This window comes from Gopherus evgoodei, chromosome 8 (genome assembly GCF_007399415.2).
Source record: "Gopherus evgoodei ecotype Sinaloan lineage chromosome 8, rGopEvg1_v1.p, whole genome shotgun sequence".
NCBI lineage: Eukaryota > Metazoa > Chordata > Testudines > Testudinidae > Gopherus > Gopherus evgoodei.
Genome location: NC_044329.1, coordinates 77,460,778 through 77,478,321, shown reverse-complemented (window position 1 = coordinate 77,478,321; position 17,544 = coordinate 77,460,778). Strand labels below are relative to the sequence as shown.

General features: G+C 42.6%; 1 protein-coding gene across 1 annotated transcript in view; it reads left to right on the top strand.

The window, feature by feature from the left end:
• LOC115655990 (cytochrome c-type heme lyase) overlaps positions 1–17,544 on the top strand; it is an 86,979-nt gene that overhangs the window by 10,703 nt on the left and 58,732 nt on the right. The window contains exons 3-5 of the mRNA XM_030572137.1: positions 4,810–4,899; positions 14,712–14,770; positions 16,082–16,176. Of these exons, the coding sequence (XP_030427997.1) occupies positions 4,810–4,899; positions 14,712–14,770; positions 16,082–16,176 (244 nt within the window). The remainder of the gene's footprint in view (positions 1–4,809; positions 4,900–14,711; positions 14,771–16,081; positions 16,177–17,544) is intronic.

The following is a 17,544-nucleotide window of genomic DNA, read 5'->3' as shown; positions in this document are numbered from 1 at the left end:
GTCTATAAACCACTTGTCATCGGCAAGGGGGGTTGGACCAGCTGTCCCTACCTATTCCTGGGCTTCCCCTCTGCAGCCCTAGTACCCTTGTGGGCCCTTAACTCACACTGCAGCCTGGGGCTAGCTGCCCTTCCCCAGCATTGCTCCAGCCAAGGTACCCTTGTCAGCTTCCCAGGCAGCCAGGTCCTTCTCTCTCTAAGGAGCTAGAGAGAGTGTGTATCTAGAGTTCCTGGCTCACAGCTCTTTTATAGGGCCAGCTGTGCCCTGACTGGGGCATGGCCTCAGCTGTGGCTTATCAGCCTTTCCCCAGCCACAGCCCTCTCCAGGGATGCTTTTAACCCCTCCGGGCAGGAGCCAGGTGACCACCCCACTACAGCATGTGTTTTCAGTTGGAGATTTCTGCTGGCAGTGTCCATTTGACTTGTACATTCACCCTACACAGCCTCATGCCTTGCCTGAGGCTACATCCGGCTGGACAGGTGAATCACCTCTAATTCCTTTTCATCTGCCTCAGCCTGAGGTGGAGCTCTAACGTGTCCACCTCGAGTGTGCCTCCATCTATCAAAATTTTATTGTTAGTTTAGCTTAGTATAGCTGTTTAGTTTAGTTTTACATTTTTTTCTCCTTCCCTTTGGAAGGTTTGCTTTCCTGGGGAGGACATGCCCAGCTCTTTTAAATGGTGCCTCACTTGCCGGGAGGCCATCCCAGCTAGCAATGACCACTCCAGGTGTGTTAGCTGCCTGGAAGATTCGCACATCCCATTGGAATGTAACTTCTGTTTAGCCCTTAAATGCAGGGTGAGGAAGAATGGGAAGATCAAGCTGAGGCTTATGATGGCGTGTTCTCTTTTCTCTGCTTCAGAGGCAGGTCAGGAGACTTCCCCCTCCAGTACATCAATCTCCAGACACATCCAGTGCCCTGTCAACCTCACTTCATCACTCCCCCCCCCAAAAGGGAAGGTTTCTGAGACCTCCAGATGCCCCAGGAAGAGGAACTCCAACTCACCTTGCAGGAAGTCTCTTCCTAAAAGACATCAGTCTCCCACTGGGTCAATAGTCTCAGAATTGTCCACCTCTCTACCCAGTACCATTCAGGCTACAGGCTACCCCGGTGGTACCAGTGGAGCCAGGAAACTCCATAGCTCTTCTTAGAACAAACTCAGCTCCAAGCAAGCTTTAGTACCATCTGGGCATGTCAGAGATGGCAAGAAGAGACATTCCTCCAGCTGGTATAACTGGACAAAACCCTACCTCCAGTACTGCCCCATGACAGGTCCCTTGGTATGCTGTAAGTTGAAGCATCTGCCTCTGTTGGTGCCCTTGTTGGAGCAATCCAAACCTTTGGTACTGTCCACTTAGAGAAAGATCATCATATTGGTACCAATGCTTTATTCGGTACCTCAAGAAGTTAGGTACTTGAAGGACTTGACTGTAGCAGAGGAATCACTGCTGATCATGGGCACCGAATGCCTCTTGGCACCAAGACCACTCGGTCACCAGACGTTCATGTGTCAGCAGTACTGCCTGACTCCTTGCACTGTTTTCAGCTGGGGCTCTTCCTCCTCATAGATCAATGGAAGATAAATGGGACCTCCAATTAGTCCATTCAGCCTCTCATATTTCAGGGTAGGGCTCTCCCACCCACTTTTATAGGAACCCATTCTATGTTAGTCATAGAGACAAGGAGGAAGCCTGGGGAGGTCACCACAAATGGTGGGAACAATCCTGGATGCCACCTCCTCTCCCATATGGAGCCCCACTATGGCCATACTGGGATCCCTGGGCTGCCTGCAAACAGAAATTTTCTGCGCCTAGCCCACTGGGATGATAGGGAAATACAATCTTTACTACCTCAAACCATTCCCTGGCAGGAAAAGACGTAACATAAAGCTAGGACAGATAAGGAGACAACCCCTCAAACTACCATTTCCTTGTACATAAGAACGGCCATACTAGGTCAGACCAAAGGTTCATCTAGTCCAGTATCCTATTTTCCAACAGTGGCCAATGCCAGGTGCCCCAGAGAGAATGAAGAGAACAGGTAATCATCAAGTGATTCATCCCGTCACCCATTCCCAGCTTCTGGCAAACGGAGGTTAAGGATGTCATCTCTGTCCATCCTGGCTAATAGCCATTGATGGACCTATTGTCTATGAATTTATTTAGTTCTTATTTTTAACACTGTTATACTCTTGGCCTTCAGAAAATTCTCTGGCAAGGAGTTCCACACATTGACTGTGCGTTGTGTGAAGAAATATTTCCTTTTGTTTATTTTGAACCTGCTGCCTATTAATTTCATTTGGTGACCTCTAGTTCTTGTATAAAGAAAAGAATAAATAACACTTCCTTATTTATTTTCTCCACACCAATCAGGATTTCATAGATCTCTATCATATCCCCCTTTAGTCATCTCTTTCCAAGCTGAAAAGTCCCAGTTTTGTTAATCTCTTCTCACATGGAAGCAGTCTCATAATCCTAATTATTTTTGTTGTCCTTTTTCTCAATCTTTTCCAATTCCAATATACACCTCTATCTCGCTATAACTCTGTCCTTGGGAGCCAAAAAGTCTTACAGCATGACATGTAATTTTGAAATGTTATGTTTGAAATATTTAGGTTACAGTAAACATAATTTTTGTACCTTGTCTTTTCCTTTTGCACTAAAATTAAAAAAGGTAGGAGTGAGTATTAATTTCAGAGAAGATGGTATCCCCTGTGTCTGACTGCAGTGTTTTAAATCCACAATTGGATGCACACTTCACAAATTTTGGATCTATGCATCCTTATTATGCTGTCTTCTATGGAATACACCTCTACCCTGATATAACATGACCCAATATAACGCGGGTTCGCATACAACCCCGTTAAGCTCTGACACGCTGCTCTGAGCAGCATGTTAAGAGTGCCAGTCCGGGGCCGAGGGTTTGGATAAGGGGCAGACGGTCTCGGGGGCAGCTAGGGGCTTTCTCCCCCAAGTCTGGGAGGCAGGAGCGGTGGGGGGCACTTTTGGGGGCCCTGCAGTCCCAGTGACCCGGGGGATTAGTAGGGGCCCAGGAGCAGCCCACTCCACTTCCCTCATCTCGGCCCTAGCCGTGTCGCTCGGGGGAGAGGGCTTGGGGGAAGGGATCCCTCCCCCACCCCCACTCCCACCCCCACCCGCAGCGGCGGAAGTGGAGCAGCCTGGCCCCAGGCCACTCCACTCCGCCAACTCCCAGCTGCAGCGTTCTGTTCCCGCTCTCAGGTAAGTGCGGGACTTTTCCTCAACTCCCCAGTGACACGGCTGGGGCCGGGGCAAGGAAAGCGAGCGGACTGGGGCTGTGTCGTTCTGCTTCCTGCCGCCAGCGAGCGTGGAGGGTGTCCTTTCCCCAGCCTCCCTGCACTCATAGGGAGGGAAGTGGAAGTGGGCGGCGGGAAGTGGAGCGCTGCGGCTGGGAGCTGGCGGAGTAGAGTGGCCTGGGGCCATGTCACTCCACTTCCTGCCACCAGTGAGTGCGGGGGCATCCTTTCCTCAACCTCCGCACACTCACCGGTGGCGGGAAACGGAGCAGCCTGGCCCCAGGCCGCTCTACTCTGCCAGCTCCCAGCTATGGTGCTCCACTTCCCGCCGCAGGTGAGTATGAGGGGCGTCCTTTCCTCAAGCTCCCCGCATTCACCGGCAGTGGGAAGCAGAGTGCCACGGCTGGGAAGTGGCGGAGTGGAGCGGACTGGGGCCGTGTTGCTCCGCTTCCCGCTGCTGCCGCTGAGTGCCTGTCGGAGGGCGGGGTGTGTGGATAGACGTTGGAGCAGACGGGACAGGGAGGTTGGGTAGGGGATGCAGTCCTGGGGGTGATTAGGGACAGGGGTCTCTGGAGGGGGCGCTCAGGGAACAAGGAACAGGGGGGCCAAAGCAAGTTCGATATAACACGGTCTCACTTCTAACGCGATGAGTTTTTTTAGTCTCCTGAGGACCGCATTATATTGGGGGTAGAGGTGTATATCCAACTTGAAATTTGCAGGCATTTGGCCTAGCATAGATGTAGCCAGACCTCCTTCCAAGCCATCTTTAATGCAGAGGAGGGAAATAGGTTGAGTTTAGGAATTGTGCTGAAGATGAAGCTGTGTGTCAAAATAAGCATTATCATATATACTGTAGTTTCTACTCCCTCAGCAAACTTACGATGTTCATATTTGTGTATTGCAGTCTTGCACTATTCAGTTTTGTTCTGAGTGACCTAGAAGCTGGGTCATATGCACAAGATTGTCCTTCTCTGAAGCTGTCAGTGCTAGAGTTTCTGTTTAATCTACGGCCTTCCCCACCCACCTAAAAAAACAAGAACAGAAAAGCATTCCAGCTGTTAAATTTGGTGTTTACAAACAGAAATCTGCTAACCTAGCATATATAGTAACAGTTTGAATTCAGTATAAAGTACAAGAAGTCTCCTTTTGGTTCGTTTAACAAGTTGATTATTGCTGGAAGAATGAATTTAAAGAGCTTAGTCATGAGTTTGCTTTTTCAGATAAGTGTCAGTAAATGGGACAGCTATCAAGGTATGTTAATTTTATGTTTTAACTGCTTTGTCATTATAAAAAAAAAAAAGCAGCAATGATTGCACCAAAAATATTTTCCTCCTTCCCTATGTATACTTTTGCAGTCTATATAAAAAACAAGTAATTCCATGAGCTGATATAATATAAAAATGAAATGTCTTTATAGTACAATCATTCAGAACTTCCTTGGAAATATACCATCTTGCACTTAAGATGATATATTCTAAATTGTGGTATCAGTGAGAATGGTAATCACAAATGTAATATATATGTCTTTTTTTCAGGACAGTATCCACATTCCATGCCTTGGTGGTTGGTGCTTTTTGTGTATATATCTTGTTGTATGATGAAGCTGTTAATGCTGACCATGTCTGGTAAGACAAGTTGTATCAAACTGACTTTAAAAATATGACTTTTTTCTTTGTTCCCATTTTCCCACATCTTTTTTTTCCCAATGTTGCTATCGTGTTAAGAGCAATAACTAGCCAAATTATCACTCAGTTTCTCTTAAAATGTAGAGGGTCATTTATATGTCTGTCCTGACTATCTGGTAAAATCCAAATTATTTTGCCAATTAAAATGTCATTATAAGCCTACTGTATAACAGTTTCTATGAAGTAGTATGAACACACCTTTCTCAAGACTGTTAATTGAAATTCAATCTCCAATTTTAATGCACAGTTCTGAAAATACAACTGTAAACAATCAAAAAGGTGACTGCAGATTTGACATCATTTGTGTCTATTTACTGTTTTGCTTGAAAAGTGAAAAAACGAAGATATAAACATTTTATTAAAGCTAATGTTAAATGATATAATACATGGGTTGGGAAAAGAGTTAGTTTTTAAAAGTCATATGATACATAGTATACATAATCAGCAATAATCCAAATTTAGGTGAATAGATTTAACAATACAATTTAGATATTAGAATCTGAATACTTGGGTACATCACTCATGAAAAGTTGTACAGAGATTTGTTGTGGAAAGCAAAATATATCAATGAGTGGAAATTGTCCCTTAGTAATTGAGAATTAGGTTGGTTGCACACTCTGAATGTCTGTAGGGGGAAAAATATGACCAAAAGTTAGATGAGATTTTAAGTGTAAAATGAAGACACTATATCAATTTTTCTTCAGCTCCCCACCCCCTCTGAAAAGGTTTTTCTCTATAGTGGTAAAGCAGAGGTTCTCGCTTTAGTAAATGCTGCTGCTCCTCCTGTCAATGATTTCCAGTAGTTCCTCCGACTAAGTAGAAGGTCTTCCTGCATTACAACTTAAAATAAAATAAGTTTTGGTCTTTGGTGTTTGTCTCCCCCCCCCGCCCCACCCAACAGACTTTTGCAGTATAATACAGGATTTTGTTTGAGTTGATTCATGAGATTGTTAGCAGAAAGTTGAAGCTGTTACCCTTTATTGGAACTGACTTGTTTCTTTCTTTAAAGCTATGTAAGAAGAAATGTTGATTTTACCTGTATAATTAAACTTTTTTTTGTTGTTGAAAGCTTTAACTCATCTTTCCACCATAACTTTATTTTAAACTGAATCACAACATGGGGATCAGACTAAACTTAAATGAAAAAAAATATTTCACCTGGTTTTAAAAGAACAGAACAAAGGTCTGCATTTCATACTGCTCAGTTGTTTACAGATCTGTAATAGAATGCAATATGGTGTGGTGTACTGAACAGGACTGGATGCTATGAAGTTATGAGTTCTAATCACAGCTTTGCCACTCACTAGTGTGGCTTTGGGCATGTTGTTTAATATTGCTGTGTTTGTTTTTCATTGGTAAGAATGGGATAATACTTTCACCATTTCATCACAGGGATATTATTATAATTGTTTAGGATTCTGTCCTGCAAGATTTTAAGCTCCCTTGATTTCCATTGGTTTCAATGGAAATTGAGAGCATACAGCACCTTCAAGGAACAAGTCAAAATCTGAACTGCACTTTGAAGATATAAAGTGCTATGTATTTTTATTTTGCATAAACTGATTATTGGTATTGGCCTGGAGCAGCCATTACAGATAAAGTCCTTTGAAACCCAGTGTTCCTGGGCTCCATTGCTTTGTGGGAATGGTGCATGCACAGTCTGGTCAGCACTAGTAGCTGTGAGAGGCTTGAGCATGCTCTGTGAGGATGAAATCTTCAGAGACTTTTAGCTGTTAAACTCTAGAAAGTCGCTACTAAGTACATGCAAACTTCAAGTTTTCAAATGCCTGTTATAACTTGGCCACATGCCTCCTCCCCAGCTTCACTTCCCTGCTTCTGCCACATGCCCTCTCAGTGTATAATTGTGGGTGGCTATGTGATAGTGTCCAAATCAACCCTGTCCTTCAGAGTTAGTTGTGCATAAAATCTTAGGTCCAGGGCCTTTAGGGCAGCTTTGTCTGAAATGCTTCTGGATCTATGTGTGGCCCAGCTAGGTGGGTTAACTTTCAGGGTTTTAATGCCTGGATGTGAATCTTAAACTTAATTGTCCCTGGACTGAAGAGTTTAGAATCTAATTTCAGGCATTACACATAATTAAATGTAACAAACAATAGGGATAAGTGGATGGACAAGAGTTATAATGAAACATCAGGTGATTATTCAACTGAGTTGTGTGTACTACTTGATAGTATAGAAGGTTCCATAGTAGTAGTTTTTCCTTTCTTCTTAATACAAGTTGTGACTTTATAGACTACTTAGGTATTGTTTTTAAAGTCATAGAAAGGAGGGAGAAGTCAGAGGTTGAGAATAGGAGAGATAAATTGGTGGGAGGAGGAAGGTCTTCAGCTCATAAGTAAATCACTAACTGACAGGAATTCATATGAAACTTCACCAAATAAGCAGGCTATTCTATAACTGTCTACTGTGGAAGTTTGTGAACCTTCCTTTGAAGTATGATATTAGAATAGAAAAGACCACTGGTCTAATGTGATATGGCAATTTTGTGTTTCTGTGAAGGAAAAGGAAGAACTGCAGCTCAGTCTAGGCAGCTCCAGGAAGGTTGAGATGGTGGTCTTTTACTGGTTATATCTGCACTTGCATATTGCTGCCTGATTCAGTAGCTATATAAACCTCCTTGGCAATATGTGAATCTTCCCCTACTGATTTCCCAGGGAAATATCTTGTCTTTTTTGCTAAACCAAATCATTGTCAGTCTTAGGAACTTCTTTGGATCTGAAATCAGGCTACAAATGGCCTGATACCTTTCCTTAACCTTCCTGTCCTAGGAGATGGGTCAGCAAACCCCAAAAGCATTAGTGAGACTATAGATTCCAACCTTTCAGACTGTGAGATCACCCTTCCTCACCCAGGTATTATGATAGGGAATTGCCTGCCAGTTACTAGCAGGACTGGGAGTGACAAGCTTCCACATCACATATTGGCCTGCCTCTAGGTATTACCCTGAATTTAAAAGAGTTGAAGAAAGGCAGCCGCAAAGAGAACCTTTTTCCAGAAGGCTCCAAGGGAAGTGTCCTGTACCTCAATGGTTCTCAAAGCTGCCACTGCTTGTTCAGGGAAAGCCCCTGCCAGGCCAATTTGTTTACCTGCTGTGTCCACAGATTTGGCCGATCGCAGCTCTCACTGGCCATGGTTCGCTGCTCTAGGACAATGGGGGCTGCGGGAAGCGGCATGGTCCAAGGGATGTGAGGAACCCCCAACCTTCTCACACACCTTGCCTCAGTGGCTACTGCCAGTCATCATCTAGCCCCTGCTCACTGGGGAAAACTTCAGTCTATCATGGCCACTCATCATCGGCATGGGGTTTGGAGCAGGTGCCTCTGCCTAACCCCAAACTGCACCTTTCCAGCCCCAGTACCTTCTTTAGGCCTTTAGCAAGGCCTGCAGCCTGGGGATTTGCCAGGCTGGAGCTCCCCAGCTCCTCTTGTCTTTCCCCAGCCCTGCTCTACTCCCAGTACCTTGAGCTCCCAGGCAGCCAGGTCCTTCTCTCTCCACAGTTAGAGAGAGACTGACTTAGCTCCTGGCTCACAGCCCTTTTATAGGGCCAGCTGTGCCCTGACTGGGGCATGGCCCCAACTGTGGCTGCTTCCCCAGTAAGCCTAGCCTTTTCTTTCAGGAGCAGGGTAACCGCCCTGCTACAAGGCCCAACTTAAATGTATAAACCAAATTAAAAAATACAGTAAAAGAACTAAAAAAGGGCCACCGTAGCTTAACAACCATGTAAAAAAAGCAGTGAGAGATTGTCATAAACAGATAGTTAAGGGTTATGTCTCTTTACCTGTAAAGGGTTAACAAACAGGGAACCAAACACCTGACCAGAGGACCAATCAGGAGACAAGATACTTTCAAATCTTGGTGGAGGGAAGCCTTTGTTGTATTTTTTGGGTTTGGCTTTGTTCTCTCTGGGTCCTGGAAGGGACTTGATGGGCAACCAGTTTTGTTGCCAATCTCCCTGCTACAGTCTCTTATAGTGAATATTTTAGTAAGAAAGGCGATTATAGTCTTTTGATTGTTTCTGTATTTGCAAATGTGTAGTTTGCTGGAAGTATTTTAAATTGTATTTTGCTGGGGGGAGGCTTCTTTCTAGTGCCTATAAACTGACAGACCCTGTAACTTTTACCATCTAAATTACAGAGACACTTGTTACTTTTTTTCTTTCTTTTATTAAAAGTTTTGCTTTTAAGACCTGTCTGATTTTTTTCCCCTTGTTGAGGCTCAAAGGAATTGAGTCTGTACTCACCAGGGAATTGGTGGGGAGAAGGGAGAGAGAGCAGTGTGAGAAGAGAAAAATGAATTTCCTCTTTGTTTTAGATTCACGGAGTTTGAATCTGTATTGCCTCTGGGTGAAGGGAAAAGAGATGGAGGTGGGAAGGTAACATTCCTCTTTGTGTGGTGATTCAAGGAGTTCGAATACGGTGATCTCCTAGTGTACCCAGGGCGGGAAAGAGCTGGGAGGAAGGAAGGAGGGGGAAGGGAAATGGTTTATTCCCCTTTGTTGTGAGACTCAAGGAATTTGGGTCTTGGGGTCCCTAGGGAAGGTGTTGGGGGGACCAGAGTGTATCAGGCACTGGAATTCCTGATTGGTGGCAGCTTATCAGATCTAAGCAGGTAATTAAGCTTAGAGGAATTCATGCTGGTACCCCAACTTTTGGACTCTAAGGTTCAGATTGGGGAAAGATACTATGACAGAGATAAAAAGGCATCTTTTAAAAAGTGGAAGTCAAAACCTAGTGAGATAAATAGAAAGGAGTATAAACACTGCCAAGTTAATTGTAAAAATGTAATAAGAAAAGCCAAAAAGGAGTTTGAAGAACAAACAGCTAGCCAAAAACTCAAAAGGTAATAACAAACATTTAATTATATCAGAAACAGGAAGCCCCTGGTGGATTAAGATAAAAAAGGAGCACTTAAAGATGATAAAATAATTGCAGAGAAATACATTAATTCTTTGCTTCAGTCTTCATGGCTGAGGATGTTAGGGAGATTCCCAAACCAGAGCCGTCCTTTATAGGTGACAAATCTGAGGAAATGTCACAGACTGAAGTGTTTTTAGAGGAGGTTTTAGAATTGATAAACTTAACTGTAACAAGTCACCAGGACCAGATGGCATTCACCCAAGTGCTCTGAAAGAACTCAAATGTGAAATTGCAGAACTATTAACTATGGTTTGTAACCTGTCCTTTAAATCAGCTTCTGTACCCAATGACTGGAAGATGGCTAATGTAACGCCAATATTTTAAAAGGGTTCTAGAGGTGATCCCGGCAATTATAGACCGGTAAGTTTAACATCAGTACCAGGCAAATTAGTTGAAACAACAGTAAATAATAAAATTGTCAGACACCTAGAAGAACATAACTTGTTGGGCAAAAGTCAGCATGGTTTCTGTAAAGGAAAATCATGTCTTACTAATCTACTAGAGTTCTTTGAAGGGGTCAGCAAACATGTGGACAACCGGGATCCAGTGTATTTAGGTTTCCAGAAAGCCTTTAACAAGGTTCCTTACCAAAGGGTCTTACATAAATTAAGTTTCCATGGGATAAGAGGGAAGATCCTTTCATGGATTGAGAACTTGGTTTAAAAGACAGGGAACAAAGGATAGGAATAAATGGTGAATTTTCAGAATGGAGAGGGGTAACTAGTGGTGTTCCCCAAGGGTCAGTCCTAGGACCAATCATATTCAACTTATTCATAAATGATCTGGAGAAAGGGAGTGAGGTGGCAAAGTTTGAAAATAATACTAAACTGCTCAAGATAATTAAGACCAAAACAGACTGTGAAGAACTTCAAAAAGATCTCACAAAACTAAGTGATTGGGCAACAAAATAGCAAATGAAATTTTAGGGGAATAAATGTAAAGTAATGCACATTGGAAAAAATAACCCCAACTATATATAGAATATGATGGGGGCTAATTTAGCTACAACTAATCAGGAAAGAGATCTTGGAGTCATAGTGGATAGTTCTCTGAAGATGTCCATGCAGTGTGCAGCAGCGGACAAAAAAGCAAACAGGATGTTAGGAATCATTAAAAGAGGGATAGAGAATAAGATAGTCTCCATCTTATTGCCCTTATATAAATCCATGGTATGCCCACATCTTGAATACTGTGTACAGATGTGGTCTCCTCATCTCAGAAAAGATATACTGGCATTAAAAAAGGTTCAGAGAAGGGCAACTAAAAGGATCAGCGGTTTGGAACGGGTCCCATATGAGGAGAGATTAAAGAGGCTAGGACTTTTCAGCTTGGAAAAGAGGAGACTATGAGGAGATATGATAGAGGTTTATAAAATCATGAGTGGTGGGGAGAAAGTGAATAAGGAAAAGTTATTTACTTGTTCCCATAATGTAAGAACTAGGGGCCACCAAATGAAATTAATGGGGAGCAGGTTTAAAACAAATAAAAGGAAGTTCTTCATACAGCGCATAGTCAACCTGTGGAACTCCTTGTCTGAGGAGGTTGTGAAGGCTAGGACTATAACAGGGTTTAAAAGAGAACTAGACAAATTCTTGGAGGTTAAGTCCATTAATGGCTATTAGCCAGGATGGGTAAGGAATGATGTCCCTAGCCTCTGTTTGTCAGAGGGTGGAGATGGATGGCAGGAAAGAGATCACTTGATCACTACCTGTTAAGTTCATTCCCTCTGGGGCACCTGGCATTGGCCACTGTTGGCAGACAGGATACAGGTGGACCTTTTGGTCTGACCGAGTGTGGCCATTCTTATGTTCTTATGTACTGGAGTTTTGAGAGAAGAGCCATGCTAGTGTGCTTTTATGGATTCTATAAAAAAATCAAATAAATATGAAGCTAAACAACTGTCACTAATTTACTTCTAATTTCCCTAATCAAATGTAAAACAGTACAATGATCAAATCAAGGTTACTATCAAAATTCTGTCAAAATTGAATCAGTAGATCAGTGATTCAGTTTATCTGGCTTGTCAATTACTACAATGAGTAATTAAATCAACTTATAAGGTTAACACAAGAATTACTTTAATAATTCACTGAAAAATTAAGAAGAAATGCCTTTCCTTTAACGTACCAAGTGAGCTAAGAGGCCACTAAAATCAGAAGCTGACTATTGCCTTTACTTTAAGGAAGTACAACAGAGGAGAGGTTTTTTTGTCCCAGAAGAAAGGTACTTGGAAATACTACACAAGAACCCACGGCAAACAATGATGGTCTTCCTCAAGCTGATGAGCCTTATGAATTCTGAAACATGCATAACTCTACCTGCAGCTCTAAAGATAAGACCTCTTCAGTATTAGCTAGCAAGACTGTATGTTAATGAAATGACCTGCCGAATGTTCCTATCCTTCATATGGTGGAATTAACATCACACTGTCTTAAAAAAAGTTGTATTCAACTCCCCAGCTCAGTCAGCTGTAGTCACCTCTGACCCTTCCAAATTGCTGGAGGTCTCTTTACAAGAATTTGACAATTCACAGTATCTGGAATTTTTGAGAGAAAAATTTCCATACCAAAATACAAGAATTAAGAGTGAAAGGACTTGAAAACCTGATATTTCCTCCCTTGTCTACCAGGCAGAGTATTTCAAATAATTACTGACATTACAGCAATGTTTTACATGAATAAGCAGAGGGAGCATGTTCCAACTAGCTGTGCAAAGAGGCTGAAGCTCTGTGGGAATGGTGCATGGCACACCAAATTTATCATATAGCTCCTCACTTTGCAGACAAGGACAACATACTGGCAGATTAGTTGAGCAGAGACTTTCATGATCAGCACAGATGGTCACTCGGGAAATCTATAGAGAATGACATGCTTTCCCCGTGGGAGTACCTGGAGATGGACCTATTTGCAATAAGACGTAACTCCAAATGTCCAAGGTATTGCTCTAGAGCAGGAGTGGACAACCAGTCCATCTCTGATGCATTTCTTGTAGACTAGGGAGTAGGTTTCCTCCTCTGTGTCCCCTCAGCCCCAAATTCTTCTAATTCAGAGTTCTCATAAATATTTGAACAAGAGAAAGCTAAAGTTACTTTGGCCTGTGTGAGACAATAGTGGTTGTGGGATATACTGCAACTATCATAAACAGTTTATCTGTCTTCAGCCTACGGGCCCAGCAGAGAGGTCAGATTTGCCATCCAGGCCTCCATTTGGCAGAATAGTATTCCAACAGATATAGAATAGTTCTGAGTAAAAAGCACAGGAATTCAGTTAAACTCCAGGAAGCATCAACTTTTACAGTCGTAAGTGGAAAGGGTTCTCTTTGCTGGCAACTAACAATAAACCTAGGTTCAGTTCCTATTCAATCCATATGGGAGTTTCTCATTAATCTGAAATGCTTGTGACTCTCCATATCATTGGTAAAAGTACATCTTGCAGCTATGTCTACTCACTATAGTTTAGTTGAAGAAAATACTGTATTTAGTCATGATATATTAAAAAGATTCTGAAGGGTTTAATGAACAACTATCATCTCCATCAGTCCATAAACTTGCCAGTATTTTTTCCAAGGCTACATTTTTAGCTTTCTCTAGGTAAGCGCCATACCTTGGATGCTAACAGAACATTAGCCTTCTATATGAATGGCAGAAAATTGCCTAGACTGTTTGTTTCTTATGGGGAAAGAGTAAAGTCTGGGCAGTCACATCCCAACACCTTTCTACATGGGTTGGACTCTGTATTGAAGAGTGTGTTAATTACACCTTTTCCAAAAGAGCTTAGTGTGCACTCTGTGAGAACAAAGCTGCATCTATACAGCTTTTACTTAGTCTCAATTCATACTTCATAAAATATTCCTCACAAGTGGCATCTAGATCAATTTGGTAAAGCAATGTTAGAATCTCTTTTTAATGAGACCTCCTTGTATAACTGTACAGAGTGAAGAATACTGCTTGCCAAACTCCGAAGAGTAGGAATGTGCAGAGGCCACTCAAAGAACAAATGAAGGTTGTTCACCTGTAACCAGAGCTCTTGGAGTTGGATTCTGCATAATGACATTCACTTCCCACCTTTCCCTCTTTCTCTGAGTCCTAATTACAACTTTGGACCTGAGGTGGTAGAAGGAACTGAGGTGGTTAGCACACCACATACGCTTTTATGGCTTTGCCCTTTGAGGAGCCATGAGGAGAGGTGCAGGGGGCACAAGAGTGCACCGGTAGGCACTGCTGTTAGAAGGTTCTGTCAGTCCAAGCTACAGTTTCAGCACATCCCAAGAGTAAGAATGTGCTGAGGTCCTCTTAAATAGCTTGGTTACAGAAGAGTAACTTTCATTTCCCCCTGCACTTTAGCTGTCAACATGGTATCTCATGATTGTGATTTAAAAAAAACTTTCTCACTCAACTAGTACTTATCATCCCAAACTAAGTTTTTAAAAATTAGGGCAGGATAGGAGACATAAACAGGCGTGTTTAATAATGTCAGCAAAGGTGCTGACAAGCACTCTGTATTAGCTGACCTTATTATGCCTCAGTATGCCAGGGGACTTGCTGAGTTTCAGCTCCATTCCCTTGCCAGCTGCCCAAGGCATGAGGTGATCCTTGCTGCTGGAATTCCGTGGGGCAGCAGATGTGTTCTATCTTTGGTATCAGTCTTCCTAATTAGCAACTTCTCCTCTCTCCCACCCAAATTCCCATGGTGCTACATGGCTGGGTCAAACATGAGTGGCCCAGCATGAGGGGAATGGTTTGTGATGTTTGTATGTCCTATGCAAATTTAACTTTTTATTATAAAGGCTCGAACTGTACATCATTTTTTATGTTTACAGGGGTGACCCTTCAATTGTGAAACTGAATATTGCTATTACCACAGGCTACCTCATTTCTGGTAATTATACGTTGTCTATATCATAGATAATCTAAATTTTATTCTGAGGATGTGATGAGCTTCTATAAACAGTATAGGGTCCAGTATAGCTTTTGAAGCTACTGCTGTGTTTGTAGACTGTGGTACAATGCCTGGAGGCAACCTGCTAGTGGCGGAGAGAAATACTGCCTTAGTGAGTGCTGAAGGAACACCCAACAATAGTGTGGTAACTACTGCATGCTTTAAGATGGTCCACTGAACACCCTTAAATCCTGGCTCTGGTCCTCCAGCCAATTCAGAAGGAGTGGGAGTTGTGACCCCAACCCCTTTTGGGATGTCTACTGCTGCTGGCAGCAGTAATGTCCTCACTCTCCCCTGTGCCCATAGAGTGCGAGTGGCAGGTTTTTAGCAATCCCAGCAAAGCTGGGAGGAACAGCTCCCTACTTACTCCTCTCCCCATTGTCCTTGTCTTCATACACATTTTAAGCCACAGTCTGATTCTATGTGAAAAAGGTTGAAAATATTTTTAATAATTTTATCTGATGTGGCTGTCATCCTTACATACAATTGTGCTCTTTCACTCCATTATTTGTTCTTAATGACAGCCTGTGTCAGGTTATTTATTTTCTGTGATCACTGGTGGATTATGAATAAATGAAGCCAACAAATCAAAGGGCTCAACAAATCAAAGAGCTAATGTTTTTAGCGTTAGGGGTCCCTGCCCTGCTAATAACGTCTGCTGCTCCACCATTCCCATAGTAGACCCAGTCGTATTTTGGCAGTGTCCTCAACCCCCTTTCTCTCTGCGTTTCTTGATACAATTATTGTGGGCTCATGAATCATCTTCGAGACCAGGACCTAAGGGGGAGAGAGAGAGAGAAAGAAAGTCTCTCTCTCTCTCTCTCTCTCTCTCCCCCTGGATCTATTCTTGCTCACAGTGTACCTCCTGCTAAAGCTGTGGCCAGGCAGCTCCCTTCATGTAGAAAATATAAAGATTTATGAACATTTTTGGAAGAGCTAAAATATTTTAACTAGTGCTTAGGCCTAATTTTTCTTTTCACATTTAATGTCCATCTGAGGAGCAGGGGGGTGGGGGAAGGGATATAGAAGTCTTGAGCTTAGAAATGCTCAATGCAAAGACAATGCAGATTTTTTTTTTCTTTTTGTGGGTTGAGTTGGACACCATTTGCCATTAAAAATATATGCATAGCTCAGATAACCAAAAAGGTTTTTCCTTTTAGGTTGCAGTAATACTGAAAGCTTTAAAGAGAAATATTATGGTCCTTAGGTAGCATATGTTGTAATAATTTAATGAGTTTTTTTCTTTTACAGACTTGTTTCTTATTACTTACTACTGGAAGGCAATTGGTGATAAATTTTTTGTAATTCATCACTTGGCAGCTCTGTATGCCTACTACTTTGTACTGGTGAGTGCCATATTTTCCAGTATCCTAACAAGCAGACAAGATTGGGAATAGTGACTAAGGGTGAACATCACTGCTCTGAATTTAGGCAGTCTGTAGTGTCTCAACAGTGTTGCTCCAAGAAAGTCCAGTTTTTTTATTTCTACATACAAATATGGGTATGTCTACACTGCAGCTGGGAGTGTGCTTCCCAGCCTGGCTGGACATACATGCGCTAGCTTAGCTATACTTGAGCTAGCATATTAAAAATAGCAGGGTGTCTGTGGTGGCTTGGGCTAGGCATCCAAGTACAAACCTGCCTGACCCTTTTCCTCATGGGTATGGATTTGTGTGGCTAGCCCGTGCTGCTGTGGAAACACAGCTATTTTTAGGACACTAGCCTGAGCAGAGCTAGCGTTTGTCTATCCACACTTGGAAGTACACTCCCAGCAGCTGCATAGGCATTCCTAAATACACACAGGCACACTTACTTTAAGACCTAAATCCCACATAGATTAACAAGGGCACAATAGTCTGATATCCTAAAATCCATTAATCAAACTTTCACTGGTGGCTTGTGCATTCATGTCCAGAATTCTATTACACCTCTACCCTGACATAACGCAACCCGATATAAGACGAATTTGGATATATTGTGGTAAAGCAGTGCTCTGGGCGGGGTCAGGGCTGTGCACTCCGGCGGATCAAAGCAAGTTCGGTATAACGCGGTAAGATTTTTTGGCTCCCAAGGACAGCGTTATATCGGAGTAGAGCTGTATATGTGTCTCTTCATCTCTAAACAGTAAATCAAACAGCATGGATTTAGCTAAACTGTGAACTGGGAAGTAATGAGAGTGCCTCTAAAACTCCAAAGCTGATGGACTCTAATGCTGGCTTCAGTAGCTCAAGGAGGTTCATCCTAGTTTGACTTCTGAAATAGGGTTTATTAAGTGAGTTGTTTAAAAATCAATAGACTAATATTAGAGATGTATTGAGCTACGTAATGGTAGCATACATTGTTCTGGTGCTGTTTTTCTATCCATATTTGAAATTTTAGTAAATTAAGTTACAGTGACTCATCCTATAAAGTATTTCTCAGTGTTACTTTTTGGCCACCAGATAAAGGTTTGAGTTAATTGACCCAGTATAAGCAGCAAAGAATCCTGTGGCACCTTATAGACTCACAGACGTTTTGGAGCATGAGCTTTCGTGGGTGAATACCCACTTCCTCATGCATCTGAGGAAGTGGGTATTCACCCACGAAAGCTCATGCTCCAAAACGTCTGTGAGTCTATAAGGTACCACAGGATTCTTTGCTGCTTTTACAGATCCAGACTAACACGGCTACCCTCTGATACTTGACCCAGTATGTGTTTTAAACTGAACATTTTT